At 37.5% G+C, this 17,593-nt stretch overlaps 2 protein-coding genes across 2 annotated transcripts; one reads left to right on the top strand and one right to left on the bottom strand.

The window, feature by feature from the left end:
* Positions 1-791: 791 nt before the first annotated feature.
* gck (glucokinase (hexokinase 4)) lies at positions 792-5,790 on the bottom strand. Its single transcript, XM_062417591.1, has 10 exons — positions 5,632-5,790; positions 5,095-5,257; positions 4,790-4,944; positions 4,273-4,392; positions 4,082-4,177; positions 3,870-3,969; positions 3,592-3,775; positions 2,719-2,874; positions 1,872-2,105; positions 792-1,587 (listed from the first exon to the last, which is right to left on the bottom strand). The coding sequence occupies exons 1-10, from the start codon at positions 5,710-5,712 to the stop codon at positions 1,440-1,442; spliced, it is 1,437 nt and encodes a 478-aa protein (XP_062273575.1). The 5' UTR covers positions 5,713-5,790; the 3' UTR covers positions 792-1,439.
* A 5,563-nt stretch (positions 5,791-11,353) lies between these two features.
* Positions 11,354-15,860, top strand: ykt6 (YKT6 v-SNARE homolog (S. cerevisiae)). Its single transcript, XM_062416734.1, has 8 exons — positions 11,354-11,531; positions 11,867-12,019; positions 12,996-13,078; positions 13,939-14,039; positions 14,134-14,238; positions 14,490-14,555; positions 14,844-14,945; positions 15,051-15,860. Exons 2-8 carry the CDS (start codon positions 11,916-11,918, stop codon positions 15,084-15,086), a joined length of 597 nt encoding a protein of 198 aa, XP_062272718.1. The 5' UTR covers positions 11,354-11,531; positions 11,867-11,915; the 3' UTR covers positions 15,087-15,860.
* The last annotated feature ends 1,733 nt before the right edge of the window (positions 15,861-17,593 follow it).

Raw genomic sequence — 17,593 nt, 5'->3', positions numbered from 1 at the left:
GCCTTCCAAATAATACATGATGAAAAGTAATGGAAATGGTCAGCAACTCATGTCATAACACATCAAATACATGTATTTACAGTAACATAATTATTGTCATTAATCACAAATGTAATACCTAATTGTTACAAATGTTGGGTTTTATCTTTGTATTTAGGTTTTTCTAGTAAGTAGAATTATAACAATGTAATTTAAATGATCAGGAAAAACAAAATTTGGTGACTATGAAAAATAAAATTATGGACGAATGATGAATGAATAAATGTTGCATGTATGTCAGAATTGTAGCAGACATACATGTTAATTGTAAATGGTATGATGGTGCCATGGCTATCAAAAACCTCATAGTATTTTCAGATAAGCAACATATAAAATAATGACCAACATGTGAATAGCTGCTATTTCTGTATATGTGATCAGATTAATTTATACATTGTTTTCTGGGATCCATTTTCAAATATGTTTCTGAAATAAAATTAATTTAATTTTAAAATAAACAAATTGTTGTGTTAACAGGAAAGAAGATATTACACTCATGTTTAATAGGTTTTTATCTCTATAATAGAACACTTACAGGATTATGACACTGCTAGCTGAAAATTATCTTTGCATCAGTGGTGCATTACATTACTGGAAAGTCTTTAATTTAGTACTGTTTTTATGTGCTTTAATGGTGCTGGACCCTGGACATTTGGCCATGAGCTGGCAAAGTTTAAAAAAAAAAAATAGTTTGGTGCAGAAATCTCATCAAATATAATATAAAATATTTAGCAAGATATGAAACAAAGAGCATGAAAATAAAGAACAATAGTTTATAATTAAGCAATTTTATTTACAGTTTAGCTTATTAACATTCAAAGCACATTTTATTATGCACATATGAGACTACAACTTATTGGTCAATACACAGAAGTTGTAAACACTGATTTTAAATATACAATTCCAAAGACAAAAGTCATTCCTCACAAACAAATTACAACACAATAACAGAGTGAATTTAATTTAGACATACATTTACAAAAAATAATACTTGTACATCAACCAGTTTATACTGGCTTTATATTACATATCATCATCAATAATACATCAGACATTTTAAAATGAGTCAGTCCATTCCCAAAAACAATAGACAGTGACACAGAAGGAGCATGTATTTAAAATGAGCTTCCATGCTACCTAATGCTGTTGAGTGCAACAGTCAACCAATTCTCAAGTTCAGAAACATCTTAAAACTGCAACAAGCTGGTGTAATACTACCTACAGGGAGTCTATAAATCAAGATGTCTGCTGCTTTCTTGTCTGAACATCATCCAGTGATAAGTATCCCTCCTGTTAACACAGCCTGAGAAAGGAGCTGCACATCTTTGAATGACAAGTCATCAACGATGTCAGATAAGAGTTCAGCCAAGCTTGCTTCAGTGCTCAGTTAACAGCTCCCCTTACTGTGTCAGCATGCATGCAGCCATCTTACAGGCCACTGCTGAGATAAGTGCTGCTCCACGACCGCTCCCCTCCTCTGACTGGATGAAGGTAATCTCGCAGTGAGGCGTGAGCTCCCAGACAATTTTGTGGAACCTGTCACGGAAACTAGAAAAAATAAAACAATGTGTTTAACATGCAGAATATCTCCATGTGTCCTATTTCACCCCTTTTTCTATTCAGTTCTCCAGTTGTCTCTCTTCTTCAATCAAATATTGATTTTGAGAGTTTAAATTAAGCAATTCAGAGATTTCCATTGGAAATAAGAAAGTATTTTGTATTAGGATTCAGATGTATTTTTCTTGCTTGAATTTCTTGCTCTCGTAGTTCTTCAATACATTCTTAAAATCGAGATATTCAAAAGTTTAAAACACAGGCATTGCATTCCTCACCATGGGTGCAGCTTGTAAACAGATCCGTCAACCCCGACTGTGATCTTCAGGGCCTCTTGGCTGCGTCGCTCCCTCATTAGGTTGATCACACCAGCGAGTCCTGCGCCACACATGTGAGCCGAGCGAGTGGAGACACTCTCACAGACCAGACGAACAATGTCGCAGTCCAGTTCTGATGGCAGCAAACCCAGAGATGACAGGATGTTGTAGATCTGTTTCCTGTCCCCAGAGTCACTAAAAACAACGGGACAAAAGACAAGATGAAAATATTAGTTTAGTTTATTGATGCGTATTTGCACATCATACTATATATATATATATATATATATATATATATATATATATATATATATATATATATATATATATATATATATATATATATATAATACTTATATTTCTAGTAATATCACATGACATGTTGTCATTTTGTTTTGCTCTAATAATATTTTGATTAATGTAGCAACACAGCAAATAAAAGAATGACAGTGGTAAATAAACAAAATAAAAAAGACAGCTTGACAATAATTAAAAATAGTAAAACACATCAAACAGACTCAAACTAGAATCAGGTGAAATCAGACTATCAAATCAAGCAACAATTAAAGCAAACCAAATCGCTTCTTCCTGTATATTTTTGTTATATAACATATGTTATTTATGTTATGTCATCAACATAAACTTGTAAGCTTATTTTTGTGAGATTTTTAGGCGTCATTAAAAGAAAGTAGTTGTCTTGAAGTTGTTCTGATTATCTTCACATGGATTTTTAAAGGCATCATCTAATAAAGATGTAGTTGTTTTCTAGTGAATGATTTCAGCCAGGCAGGAACTTGTCGATGCTCACCTCTCCATCTGTGAGACGTAGCGCGTCTCAAAGCTGCCACGTGTCTTCAGCATCTCTGAGGCTTCTCCATTAAACAGCAGGTTCTCATTCACAAGCTTCATCATAACAAGCCTCACCAGCTCACCCATATACTTCCCACTGATCAACTTCTCGTATCTACGTGATGCAAGAACACAAGAAGAGACAAGTGAGTTCAAAAACCAGAGAAATACTTATAGAAAATGTAAAAAAAATAAAACAACAAAAGGGTATTGCAATAGTGAAAGAAATAGGATGGATAAGTGCGTCAAAAACCACATGAGCAAACAACTTTCCTTTTCTACACAGGCTGGAAAAGAAGGAAATCGGATGAGGGATGCAACGTCAATGCTTAAGAGGCTAAGTGAGGCTCGGCTCAGCAGTCTGTGTAAAGGGGCTGCTAGTGTAAAAGGTAAACAGCCATTAGGCCGACAGGGACTATGGCAAGCAGCAGAGAGGGATCATTAATCTGACACCCTCACCTGCTGACTGACCACTGACGTATGAGGGCCCTGACCATTTACAGGCATCCTCAGGAAAAACAGCTGTTACCTTAGGAACTACACAGTGACCTCACTTGAGAGTCAGGTGAGTAATACCACTGAGGGATGATTAATTCAGAAAAACAGAAAGAGAGTGTGTAGCACGTTTTAAATTACCAAGTTAATGACTTACTTGCTAACCTTTAATGACGTATGATTATAAACCTGAATGCCTGATGAATAATACTTGTTATTAATGCATGTGCATACAGAGGATGTTGGAGGATATATAGAGCTGGGTCAAATACATGATAAAGCTTTCCTGTGTGTACATTTTTGTGAATGTTTGAACTGAATGCAATCTTTGACTCACAGCTGCTGTCCGGGGTTAATCGAGGACTCGTCCACCACTCTGTCATACTCCAGTCTGAAACCCTCCAACTCCCCATTGTCTCCAAATGCTCCCCACTCTGTGTTCACACACATCCGGCCCTCCTCCCCTTCCACCAGCTCCACAGTCTTCATCTCCTCCATGTAACACGCGTTACAACCTGTGCCTGGTGGAAAACCAGAAATGCAGACCTTAGACATGCTTGAAACTGCATGTCTCTGTGATGAAGTGTGTGTATTTGTGTGTTTACAACGTCTTACCAACAATCATCCCAACTTCACAGCTGCGATCCTCGTAATAGCAGGAAATCATGGTAGCTACTGTGTCATTCACCATGGCAACCACATCCATCTCAAAGTCCTAAATGACATTAATATCACAATGTATTTAAAGTCACCAAGGCATATCTAGGTGTTAAAATCTCTCTTTTTCTGTTTATTATAATAAATGTTTTTTTTCTGATGCAACTTACCCCTCGCCTCTTTATTGCATCTCTGAGTAAACCCACAACATTGTTTCCCTCTGCACCAGAAGCCTTGAAGCCTTTGGTCCAGTTAAGTAGGATTCCCTGAGAAAAGGAAGAACGAATCAAATGCAAGCTTCTTTTTAAAGAAAAGTTTTAACATTGACTAAAAATCTCTCCAATATAGTAGAATATCCTACCTTGTCAATGTCCTCGTGTCGCACTGGAAAGGAGAAAGTAAAACCTAGAGGATGCTTCTTGTGCTTGATATGGTGTTTGTCCAAAAAGTCTGACATACACTCTGCTATGTAGTCGAATAGCTGCAGAGAGAGAGAGAGAGAGAGAGAGAGAGAGTGAAAGAGACAGAGACAGAGACAGAGACAGAGACAGAGACAGAGAGAGAGAAAGAGAGAGAGAGAGAGACAGAGAGAGAGAGAGAGAGAGAGAGAGAGAGAGAGAGAGAGAGAGAGAGAGAGAGAGAGAGAGAGAGAGTGTATGAGACATGGAAAAAACAAATGCAATAATTTAAAGTCAACATTACACCAGTGTTTACAGAAGACCAGACATTTTAGAGATTGTAATATCATTTGATAGGTTTGAAAAGTAACCATATCAGTAAATATCAAGTGGACAACTACAAGTAACGAGCAATGAAAAATCAATAACTATTGATACTGATACTGAATTGCTATAAAAAAAAAAACTAGAGGCACTAACCATTTCAGCAGTCCCTGTCATGGCATCTTCAGGAATGGAGTACATCTGGGTCTTGGTCTCCACCTTCCAACTTCTCTCTTCATCTGCGCCCACCTTCACAAGCATCACACGGAAGTTTGTCCCCCCCAGGTCCAGAGCCAGGAAATCTCCCACCTCTGTCACAACACACATTACATTTCAGTGCAAGTACAGGCTTTTACTGCCTAGATGATACAGTAAGCAGTGGATTACATATTAATCACATTAGCAGGATTTTATCTGGAGAAAAAAAAGTATAATTTTGTTTTTCAAGAAACAGTACGTACCTGATCCCTCAGGTGTGGAGCAGACGTAAGTGGGAAGCATTTTGACGCTGGCCTCTTCATGCGTCTCCAAACGCAGTCCTTTGACCATCTCACGCTGCATCCTCTTCATGACCTCTTTTAGTTCTTCCTTATTCAGCCTGAACTCTGACAGGATCTGTTCTACCTGAAATTACAGATGTGAAGCGGTCAGGAGCTGCCTTTACTTTTTGTTCACTAATAGCAGATCTTTCACTCAGTTTTAAATGATGGTGCAGTAAAAACAATAAGGAAAAATCAGTGGTAGACAAGATAGAATAGGAAAGGAACAAGTAATAAACTAAAAAAACTAATGTTTATTGCACAAAGCAATCAAAAATATGTGGAGAGGACTAAAACTGCTATAGTTACCACATCCAACCATATTATGAATAAAGTACAGGACAAAGTAGCAACTACGTTAAGTTCCTCTCAAAAACACATAAATGAAAAAAAAGAAGGAATTTGTGGAACAAAAGTCGTATTTAATACTGCAACTGAAGACAGAAAAGTGAGTCTTACCAAGAAGATTTTATCAACCACAGAGGTGTAACGACAAGGCATCTTCACCATCTGGTCAATATGAGAGCTGACACACGGCATCTTCAAAATGAGTCTGTGTGTGTGTGTTTCTAGGTGTGTCGTGAGTGTGTGTCCACCGTGTGTGTGTGCAAAGCCAGTGAAGTGAATGAGAACCTCAGCTGTTTTTATGCTCAGGTAAAGTGGGCTGGCTTCACCAGCAACTGCCCACCTCTTCCAAATCTCACCCCATCTGCAGATGTAGGTTTAAACACACACTCTCTCTCTCTCTCTCTCCTTCTCTCTCTCTCTCTCTCTCTCTCTCTCTCTCTCACACACACACACACACACACACACACACAGTGTAGTCAAAAGTCTAAAAAATAAGTAAACCGAAAGTCTATGAGACCTAATTTCTAAAGTGTAATAATAGACTTTATGAACAGTTTTATGTATTTATTTTAGCAACGCATTTGGATGTATTTATATCTTCACTCATATTTTATCTACAACTAATCTCAATTGCAGGAGACCCTATCATTGAAAAATATAACTCTTTAATCACTTTGATGCAAAAACCCTTAAATGAAATGTCATCTAATTTTAGATTGCAAAACATGTAGTGAGTTATTTGTGTTTATCTGTTGTTGCTCCATATCTTGGCAAAGACGCTTTTGAACATGAGACTTTAATCTAATGAGACATTGTTTAACAAACTTAATGAAAAAAACAATTTCACCTTGATTTGTCATGGTGAAGACCTCACTGTCAGGTTATGTAAAGATTTCAGGTGACCTTATAACCTTGCAAAAAAAAGACTTAAGATAAGTTTGGTCAATTATTCTTTGCTGTCATGTGGAAAAGTGTGACCTATAACCTACAGAACTGACTTGACCAACTCACATTGTGCAGCTCACCAACACAACCAATCAAATACATTTCAGCATGAAGCAAGACATCTGAACACATCATTCTTTTTATTAAGGGTTGCTCAATGAGGGAACGCCAGGCCCCCACAGAGTTCTGCGTATATTTGTGGAATTAGAAACATGTCTAAAATTAGCAACACTGAGGGATGAACGACCTCCAAAACTAACAATAGTAAGTTGCAGGTGAAGGTTGCCTTTGCTTATCAGTTAGTTTACCTGACCAGAGGACAGACCTAAAAAAAGCTCTGACCTCTGTCTGTGAAGTGACTGTGACCCTCTCCCCCAGTGCCCTGAATCGAGGATTTCTGAGTAAACCTCAGACATATAGTCACACACATTTATGTACAGTAGTATAATCCAATTCTGCTCATAATTTATACACTTTAGCATGTGAGGTATGTGTGTATTTATTGTCTATACCTCCATTTTCTCCTTAAAGAACCCTTAAGTTTGGGGAAAAAGCTGTTTGACAACATCAATGCTGTCCTAGTTTGATTTCATCATATATAAAATGAGACTTAAATCCAATGAGTCCTTATTTAGAAAATGGAATAATTGAAAAACACAATAACAAATTCAAAATCAGCTTAATTCTTTAGTGTAAAGAACTGCATTCCCCTTACTGTAAGGTATATTAACTATCTCACCTGGCAAAAAAGACTTAAAATAAGTTTAGTAAATTATTATTATTATTATTATTCTTTGCTTTCATCAGCCACTATGTGACCTGTGACCACAAATATATTTGTATTTCTTGTTTAAACCTCTTAACCCTTTCTCCTTGCATGCCCCCTTTAGACGTTTTAAGTAGTGGTAGAAGCGGTATTCAGACCTTTTGCTTCAGTATTAAAACAGCAATGTAAGAATACTCCATTAAAAGTAAAAATCATGGATGAAAAATCCTACTTAAGTGAAAATATCAGTATTAGCAGCAAAATGTAGTTAAAGTATTGCAGTAAATGTAGTGGTTTGGTCCCTCTGACTGATATATTAATAAGCAGCATGACATTGTTGTAGCTGCTGGAGGTGGAGCTAGTTTGAATTACTTTATATACAGTTACCTAGTGTAGTCCAGTGGTTCCCAACCTAGGGGTTGGGCCCCTCCAAAGGGTCTCCAGATAAATCTAAGGGGCCACGAGATGATTAAAGGGAAGTTCTGATATACAAATCTGTTTCCTTTTTTTTTCTTTTTTTTTTTTTCTCTAATCTTTGATTTTTGGATAAAATATTGGATCATTTGAACATTTATTGAACTGAAACCATATGACAAGTTTATACAGTACAGTACAGAGGTACAGTACTTGAGTGTGCTTAGTTATCTTCCATCACTGGTTTTAAGTTTGGGTAAAAGGAAATACTTCCCTACTTTTGGTTTGATGCACCACTACACAGCATTTAAAAGAATATACCCACCTGTGTGTCAGACAGGTTGAAACAACTGACAGGTCATTTTCCGTGTAAATCAATAATGTTTATAAATCTGTGTTTTAGGTGTGTTGGGCAAGATGAACAGCTGTTAATTATGAATTTCATCAGGCTACTTTGACTTTGACCAGAGAGTGTATTTATTGTTGGCTGTAACACACATGCACATACACACTGAGGATGGTGACATTCAGTTTGCGTTGTGTCAATTTAAGGATAAGAATTGAATGTGTGCCAAGTGCTTGTCAATAGCTGATTATCCAGTTAATTTAACCTTCTGGGTTGTTTGCACAGAGACCTGCCTGATGGATCTCCATTCAACCAGCTGTGTCTCACAAAGTAAACCTCAAAGACAGAGACAACGTGTTACTCGATTACAGGACAAAGAAATGTCAGATGCAACTGTCTGAAACATATGCTACATCTAACTAAAGCAAACAATATCTTGAAGATGCTTTTTACGTTTGCACTCTCATGTGTACTTACTTACTTCCCTTCATGGTGCTCACTAATTCTTGTCCTCAAACTATGTCCTCAAAAGGTCCTCATACTGAGGCCATGGAGCCAAAGTACACCGGGTCCTCTGGAAATCCACATTCCTAATTAACTTACTGTACTTACACAATAATTTGCATGTTTACTTACCTTTTTATGCCAGTGTATTTAATGACTTGCATTATTATTTGCAGATAGGTAAAAAAAGACACAGATAGATAGATAAGAGAAGCAGCAGCATGACGCATGTAGGGAGGGAAACATATGTCACCAGAAGGATACAGCATGGACTTTGATCAACTTTTTCTTACCTTATCCATCGTATCACCACGAGGATTTAAACCACAAATGTCCTGCCGACCATCAGTGCCCTGCAGTGATGTTCACTCGTCCTCCAGGAGCTTTGATGGTTCCTATGTTTTTGCTGTTAAGGCGTTTTAACTCCGTTTTAATTATCCTTTTATGTGATACTGCCCAACCATTATTGCATTCCCAACACATTTGCGCTACATAATGCTCAGCAGCAAGCCTCAAACACATTTACATATCTGCAGTATTTTCAAGGCCTTGAGTTGGTAAACAATGAGATAAATATTGGATGAAATATCTATGCATGTATCTTCATTGTTTTAGAGATTTTTATGAAATAACAAGAGCATTTGTCTACATTATAAAATGACATAAGAAAAAAATATGTGTCCATTTTCATTCCTGCAGATATAATACGTAAAGACCTATTAATTTGTCCTCATTCTTGCCGTTAACAGGTCCGGTCAATATCCGCATCGACGTACTGGATCAACCCCAAAAATCAATTAAAGAGAGAGGAAAAAAATAAATTGAATAAAATATTCAGTTTTCCATTCAATCCTTAATTCCATTGATGACCCATAACATTTTAGAGTAAAAATAAAATTAAGAAAAATATTAATCAAGCTCCCAGTTAGCAGCTGGCCTTCTTACTGGCAAAGCCACTTCCATATCTAAACGCAAGCAAAGCTTATAGTTCCAGGAAAGAAACATCATTTCTTCCCTCGGTGCAGCCGGCCTGTCAACAGATGCACCTGAGGGCTGAAAACGACTTCAGTGTGTTGCCTTGGAAATGAATTACAGGCACACTCCTGCCATGGAAAACACCACCGAGTTAAGTGGCCGGGAGGAAATTGTTAAATGGAGCAAGATTACCAGAGAAAACATCAATTGAAGGTGCCGTGTCTTTGGTTGAAAAAAACAGTTTTGACCTTACAGGGCCACGCACAGATATCCGACATAATAATAATAATAATAATAATAATAATAATAATAATAATAATAATAATAATAATAATAATAATAATGTGATTTAATTAACAATTACTAAACATCATTGGCATCATCATCACCTCCAATTAATTAAAGTAATATGTGTACTCTTATAGCTAATGAAAGGGCCTTGTCTTTTCAGTTGAACAGTTGATGACTAATTAGTCTAGGCTATATCTTGCCTTAAGAGGAAAGTTACGTCCATTCATAAATTGTCTAGGCTATAGACTTTAAAAAACATCCATCACAAATGTCCTTTTTCACACCCAGTCTTAATTTTGAGTACAGTATACAATTAAAATTCATATTTAATACAAATATGAATCCACTCAATATATTTTTTTATTATCATAGAGGATAAAAGTGAGAATATAAAATCATGCCCTCCAAAGAATGAAAGCTTTTAAGGGAGACTGGGGATGGTTGCAACATTTTTGACATTTCTGTCTGTAGCTTGGAGCTCGTTTAAACTAGTGCTTTCAAACTGTGATATCTGCTATTAAATGGTGTAGCTGTTATCTCTGTAACACAAACAGAAAATCCATGATTTAGTCCTAAACACAAGGAGTGAGTGAGTGAGTGAGTGAGTGAGTGAGTGAGTGAGTGTGTGTGTGTGTGTGTGTGTGTGTGTGTGTGTGTGTGTGTGTGTGTGTGTGTGTGTGTGTGTGTGTGTGTGTGTGTGTGTGTGTGTGTGTTGCTAATTGCTCATTTTCCCCTGACTGATCCTTTACCAATTCCTATCTACTCATAATATGCATCAGCAGCCCTCATCAGATATTCGGTCAATTCCTTCTTTTGTTCATCAGTGAAGAACTTGTTTCCCTTGTTTCCACTATACTAGTTTACACATGGAAGTTCCTTTGATGGCCTCGCTTTTAAAGTATTTATCTCTTTACAGACACTGTACACTGGCATGTGACATATGCCATATTATTTTTCTACTGATCTGATGGACTAGCCCTGCTTTTTTGATGCTCTCTTCAATATGTTGAATGGCACCCCCTGTCAGTCTTTCTCTTCCAGGACCCATAGCTACTGAAACACTGAAATACAATGAAATATTTGCTTGGAGTGGGTTGTAAAATGTTTTCACGTGTTGTTAGAACTAACACAGACTCTTGGAGCAATGAACTAGCTTACCTTACAGATAACAAATTAAACATTAAGATGCATGACATATATCTACGAGTATCTATGAGTTTATCTACAAACCAGGCAATGCTATCACAAAAAATACGTGAAATAAATAAAATAAATTTAAAAGAACTTCCTTATCTCAAAATGTGTTTTTTCTTTCTAAAATCAGCTGTTTACCACAGTGTGGTATTTCCTCACATGTGGAACAAGGACTAAATTGTGCATGTTAAGAGTGAATCAGGTGATTTGAAAGTGCTACAACCATCACCGGTCTCCACTACACTTTTTTGTGATAGGATCTTGCCAGGGGCAATTCTAGGGTCAGACCTTTAGAGGGAGCTTTAGAGAAACTAAATAGACCGCTTCTTGATATTATAGCCGGAACTATGAAACAGCAGCATGTCTAGTTTCCACCGGAGCCAACACGCAGACGGACCTGAGGAGGACTGTGACGTGGTGATTGGTTACCTATCTGCTGCATCTTTGAACACTTTAACATTAACTACATTGTGATTAAGTGGCCGCGTTTCTGCGACACAGACGGACGGGTTGTAGTGTTCGTGGAGTAAAAAGTTCCTCCTGCTGTTTAAGCTTCATTGGACAGTCTGCTGTGTGGTAAGTTAGCTGAAGGCCTCACGGAGACCTGATAGCATCTGGAGCTAACTCTCTGCTTCACTAAACTTTTTGTTTTAATTAGAAATGTGTTCAAGTTTTACGCACATTCACATTATTATCACTCTGTGGTGTGAGTGTACTATTCACTCTATGTTTATTTACATGTTGTCGCAACAGAAACAACAACAACAAAGAGATTTACTCGATATAAACAACAGCCGGTTAGCTTGTTAACTAATAACAAGGCGGCTACTTTCACTTGTAAGCTAACAGGCAGCTGAGCTGGATAAGAGGTAATACTCATGTGATTCTGCTTGTGTCATCTTCCACATCAGATCCTATCTGCTGTGACTGACTGACCAGGACTGAGCCAGCAGCGCCAGCATGAAGCTCTACAGCCTCAGTGTCATTTATAAAGGCACGACCAAAGCCAACCTCCTCAAAGCGGCCTCCGACCTCTCCTCCTTCAGCTTTTTTCAGCGCTCCAGGTGGGTGTGACAGTCTACACACAACATATCTGAGCAATGACACAGGTTCACTTAACCCTTAAACAGACAAGAGTGGAAAATGAAATGTGAAAACTAAAATCCTAGTTATCTCATGTGCACCTGAGTAAAACATTTCCACAAATCTACTTTTAAAATACAATCAAAAAATATGAGTTGTATCTCCTCCAAGATACGTTTTCCCTATTAAGGTATAAAGATGGTCGTAATGGTAAACAACTTAAATCAAAGTATAGACCTACCACAAGCTTCAATTCTACCAATCTAGTCAACCCAATTCAAGGCACATACAATTGAATAACCACCTTAACCAATTATGCTCCGAAAAAGGTGTTCAAGAGTCTGTATCTCCTGGTGCACATTGCTTGTTTAAGGGTTCACAGTTTCTCAAGTCTGTCTTAAAACAGCAGTCAGGTGTCCTAAATGAACAGTGAATAGTCATCCAAATTAGTCAAATCAAGTAGATATCTTTCAACATTACAGTCTTTTCAGTGCCAGAGTCTCTCTTTTTCTTATTATACTTACACCACAGCTCAACAGGGAAACACAAAGATGGAATTTAATGCTAAAAGACTGTAAATGAGATATGCACTTGATATGACTAACTCAGACTGCTGAAGCCTCATAAAAGCTTTATAAGCTAAATGTTTAAGTGCATTTTTGCAACAGGAGGAATGATTACAGTAAGGAAAACCTCTCTTTCACTGTTAATTTCAGCAGCTGACTGTTGTTTTAAGACAGAATTGGAAAAAACACATGTTTCCTAGTAATTACTTACTTACTTTCTGTTTGCGATGTTATATCTAATACTGAACTCTCCCTTTAGTGGTTTGGTTTATTTTTATAGTCAATTTAATGATAGATTACAAGCTTCAAAGTGAGTTTAAGTTGATTATATGTGTCTGAACATACAGTTGTTATTTTCCCACCAGAGACATTATTCTTTTGGTTTGTTTAGTGTTCAGGAGTTCATGACCTTCACCAGTGCCTTGATTGTTGAACGGACATCACATGGAACTCGTGCCTCTGTCAAAGAACAAGGTAAAAACATCCAGCTCAGCCCAGTCTGAGTGTTTCAACAGTTTAATTTGATCTTAGATCTCATTTGATGTTAACATTACATGTCATTACATACAGTGCATTAGATCCAGTGATTTTAATTATGCCTTGAAATGCTTAACTTGTCTTTTATTTTTGATTTTTGGTCTTGATTGCACAATGTCTGGTCTTAGCCAGTCCAGAAAATGACAATCAACTTTTTGTTGTCATGTATAACGCGGAAGAAGTGGCTGATGCACCAGGAAACCCTTGTATTGTAAATACAGGATGCAGACCATAGAACAAGACACATCCCATAAATACCCTTCTCCGTCACCATGTGTCCTGTGCATCAACTGTTCAATAACACTGATAATAATTATTTCAAATCAAAGTTTAGTAATTAAGCATCCAATAAACCAGCCATGCATACAGCTCCATCTGTCTGCACACGCTCATAAACACACCTCTGGTGGACGTCTCTCTGTATCAGCTGTATGTTTGGTATTTTAGACTCTGCTTGTTATCCTAAACATTACTGCTGCATCGCTTCCTTATTTCCAAACTACATGCCGTGACAGGGGTCAAACACAACGTGCGGGTTAAAAAAATGAACACTGTTAAAATGAATTTGCATTAACGCGTTATTAACTCGTTAATTTAGACAGCCCTAATTAAAACAATTGACATGTGTAAGGACATGTTTCATTAAGCAAGAAAAGCACAACCACAATTCATGGTGGTTGCTTATCAGTCATCATATGGCACTGTGCCAAGCTGTCATTTTAGTCATTAGGTTTTACTTCTGCTTTTCTCAGCAAAGTGCACCTGTTTTGATCTTAAATCGTTTGCTTTTCTTTCAGAGTACCTGTGCCATGTGTATGTAAGAAATGACAACCTGAGTGCTGTGGTCATAGCTGACACTGAGTACCCACAGAGAGTCTCGTTCACATTGCTAGACAAGGTGATCAACAAAATATGTTAATAGAGACACATAATTACTGCACTTTGCTGTCAATTTCAATTTTGAGATTGTTTGCTGGTTGTTGTTTTTTTAGGTTTTAGAGGAGTTCTCCCGGCAAGTGGACAGTATAGATTGGCCCTCTGGTAATCCTGACACCATAAACTACAAATCCCTGGATATTCACCTTGCTAAATACCAGGTTTGTGATCCGTTTTTCAGCAAATACATCAAAGGAAGACCCTGATAGTCTATAACCATAACTGGACTGTGACAGCGTACTGAGATCCATATCATGTTCACTTGTGTGCCTTTTTCCAGACTTCCTTTTCGCTACAGTAATAATTTTGACATTAAAAAATGTTTGTAAATGTTGAAAAATGCTCAAAAGTAAACTTAAAGGTGGTTCACAAAAATCAGTTTGTGCCTGAGCTTGTTTTTGTTTCTCCCCAGAACCCCAGAGAAGCAGATGCAATGACCAAAGTGCAGGCAGAGCTGGATGAGACAAAGATCATTTTGGTAAATTACCTCCCTGATCTCAAATGTGTGAACCATCAGATCAGAGCACACGTGTAGTGAATGAAGGCATGCCCCTCTATAGTAGTAAACTGAGGTGAACACAAAGCAGTTGCTTAATTATCTCAATATGAATTATATTGGCAAAAATAATCTGCAGGCCAGTCTATTGTCAGTACACTGACTTGATTGGCCAAATTTTGGCTCTACATGCCTGAAATACATTGTAGCATTTCCCCCAGCCCTTGTCAAGTCATAATCTCTACACTGCACTATGTTTTGTTTCTGCAGCACAACACCATGGAAAGTCTTCTGGAGCGAGGTGAGAAACTGGACGATCTTGTGGCCAAATCAGAGCACCTGGGAAACCAGTCCAAAGCCTTTTATAAAACTGTAAGTACTGATGATTCAATTTGTTTACACTGAACCATAACTGTATTGGCTGGTCACTGTTCAGATGCCTGACCATGTGCGTGTCAATTCATGCAACCCCTACAGGCACGGAAACAGAACTCGTGCTGTGAAATCATGTGATGTCGCTGCCTCGTCCTCGTGGACACGCCTCTCTCTGCCTTTCTGCTTTTTTCCTACAACCCCCATCATAAACCAGCTCTCGACACAAAGGACAGAACGGACGCTGTCTGATCCAGGATGGGGCGCCAGGATGAGAGGGTGGATGGTGGTGGCCATTCTTAATGTTGACCTATCTGTATTGTGGCTGATGGGGGCTGAAGGAGTGATGGGGTTTGGTCAGGGGAAGAAGAAGAAGTAACATCTGAATTAATTTTAACCATTCAAAGGGTAAACATCTGTGTGGTGTTTCAATACCAGCTGAGGACATAATAGTGTGATGTTGTGTATTGGTGATGTGTTGTTAAAATGTCTTTAAACCATTTAATGTTATTCAGATTGAATCAAATCTTCATAGTTTGATCTCAACTCAATTTTTTTTCTAAAGTGTTAACTACAGCTGTGCTTTTGCTTAAAGGCAAATCTGACAATCTCACAGTCTTGTGAATTAATACAGTGTATCAAAGTTTTGGTTAAATTCTTCAAACCCTTTTCTTCTAGGCGTAACCTGTTCTGCCTCTAGGTGGCCCCGTTTGTTTACTTCATTGTTTCAATGAAGCCTCCATGTTAAGGTTCAATTAAAACTCTGAGAGCACAGACAGATTGTGGCTGCTTGGAGCCGTGATATCAAACTCATAGAATATTACAATGATTTTAAGACATTGCTGTACTGGATTAAGTTACATTATTTTCTTGCTTTACTCTAACTCATGGTGTTAAATTAAATCTTAAACATTCCCATCTTGGGTGATTGTGTTATTGAGTGATGATGCATCTTAAAGCTGATGAGGAGTGGGAAATTAGATGTAAAAAAAAAAAAAAAAAAGTAGAAGGATGATTCTCCATAGACACAGCCTTATTGCAGTGTGGCTAACATGTAACCTGCCTTGTCCTGTATTTTTAAAATTATGTTGTCTAATGAGAGGGACAGGACTTGTAAGCTATTCTTTTTCACACTGTGTACAGTTTCTATACTTTTCTTTCTGATAGCCAACTCACATTATACTAAAACAGGTTTTTAGAGTTCTGTAACCCCATGGACCTCTGCGGTCCAAGGTTTTCTCAACCCTCTTAAACCTGGAATCGCGAACATTTAACTATCATATTCAGTGTGACTGAGGTGACTCTGAGAAGCACTTAAATCTGAGGTGCTGTTGCACTCTCTGGCCTCTTATCGTGTGCTAATTGAGTGTTTCTTCTAAAACTTTTGCAACGAGACAACTGACATACTTTGAGTGATATCATAAACAGTGATTTCACAGCTGTCTCATATATTAAGACACTCCACTGCTGACATTTCTTTTCTGTCAGCTCGGTTATCTTTGTTGGTCTGAATGGGTAGAAAATTCCTTTCTTTAAGAACTGCTGATCAGTTTTAAGACGGGGAGGTGCCTTTGGTTGTGTATTTTAGATGTTTCTCTGCTCTCTGTCTGCTATGTATGTGTGCGTGTGTATGATTTGCTGATGTACAACATCTTCAGGCTGCATTGATGTTTGAGTGGCTGTGTGTGAGGACTGTTGTGTATGTTTGCTTGCTCTTTCTGCTTTTACAGTGTACATTTCTGTGCAATATATTTGCAGACTGGTGTATCTCTTTAAAGTGGAGAGAATAAATTGAACTATTTCTCTTAAGGACAGTAAATTGACCTTTGTATTTGCTATTCTTATGACTAATTCCAATGTGAAGCTTGTCCAGGGTTCATTCTGAGATATTTGTTAATAATTCCTTGTTTTTCAAAATTCCATTGAATGTGCTAAATTTGAAAATATTTCAAATCTTTGAAGTTATGCTGTAGCTTTTTGCAGGTCAGGTGTTGGTGCTGGCCTGTGTGTTAAACAGTCTGCATTAAATGTTTTGATCCAGATGTGGTCTGCAAATTTGAAACACAAACTTCAGATAATAAACTGTTCTTTTCTGTCTGTATTAACATTTTGTTTTTGGAACATTTACTCGATTGTTTACAGAACATGTAATCTTGCTTAGGTAAATAAAAAAATGGCCTCTGGTGTGCCATGTCTTCTTTATCCAGACATCCAAGATACATTTCCCTTAAGTGGCAGTGAGGGCTTGACAGGAAATCCTGTAAAGCAGTGTAAAGGTAAACTTGTCCTGTGCAGTGTGTGACTCCTTGCTGCTTTTCTGCAGGAAGTTGAGTTTGAGAAGTTGATGCACCCTTCAACTCCGTAGGAATATTGGAAAGTCATGTGAATTAAATGTATTATCGTCAAAGTTTAATATAGTAATACTGCTGGGACATTATCACAATGAAGAGTTGGTTGGTTAGGAAGCTTCTTTTTTCTTTTTTTTCTTTTTTTTTTTTAAATATGTTAACTTGCAGTCTTAAAACAAAATTTTAGCCTCTGTTTCCATTTTGGCATTTCCTTAATAAACATGACTACATGGTCGAAGCCACATATACAATCATTTAGTCAATATGAGCAAATATTTATTGACTTGTCTCAAATTTAAA

This window comes from Scomber scombrus, chromosome 4, assembly GCF_963691925.1.
Source record: "Scomber scombrus chromosome 4, fScoSco1.1, whole genome shotgun sequence".
NCBI classification, from domain to species: domain Eukaryota; kingdom Metazoa; phylum Chordata; class Actinopteri; order Scombriformes; family Scombridae; genus Scomber; species Scomber scombrus.
Note: the sequence above shows the minus strand (reverse complement) of the source record. Positions and strands in the feature narration are given on the sequence as shown.

Coding starts and splice junctions, on each gene's coding strand:
- ykt6 (XM_062416734.1), top strand. CDS start 11,916: ATGAAGCTCTACAGCCTCAGTGTCATTTATAAAGGCACGACCAAAGCC. Junction 13,079..13,938: donor TGCCTCTGTCAAAGAACAAG/GTAAAAACATCC, acceptor CTTTTCTTTCAG/AGTACCTGTGCCATGTGTAT. Junction 14,946..15,050: donor CCAAAGCCTTTTATAAAACT/GTAAGTACTGAT, acceptor CAACCCCTACAG/GCACGGAAACAGAACTCGTG.
- gck (XM_062417591.1), bottom strand. CDS start 5,712: ATGCCGTGTGTCAGCTCTCATATTGACCAGATGGTGAAGATGCCTTGT. Junction 3,970..4,081: donor ATGCAATAAAGAGGCGAGGG/GTAAGTTGCATC, acceptor AATGTCATTTAG/GACTTTGAGATGGATGTGGT. Junction 1,588..1,871: donor GTTTACAAGCTGCACCCATG/GTGAGGAATGCA, acceptor TATTTTTTCTAG/TTTCCGTGACAGGTTCCACA.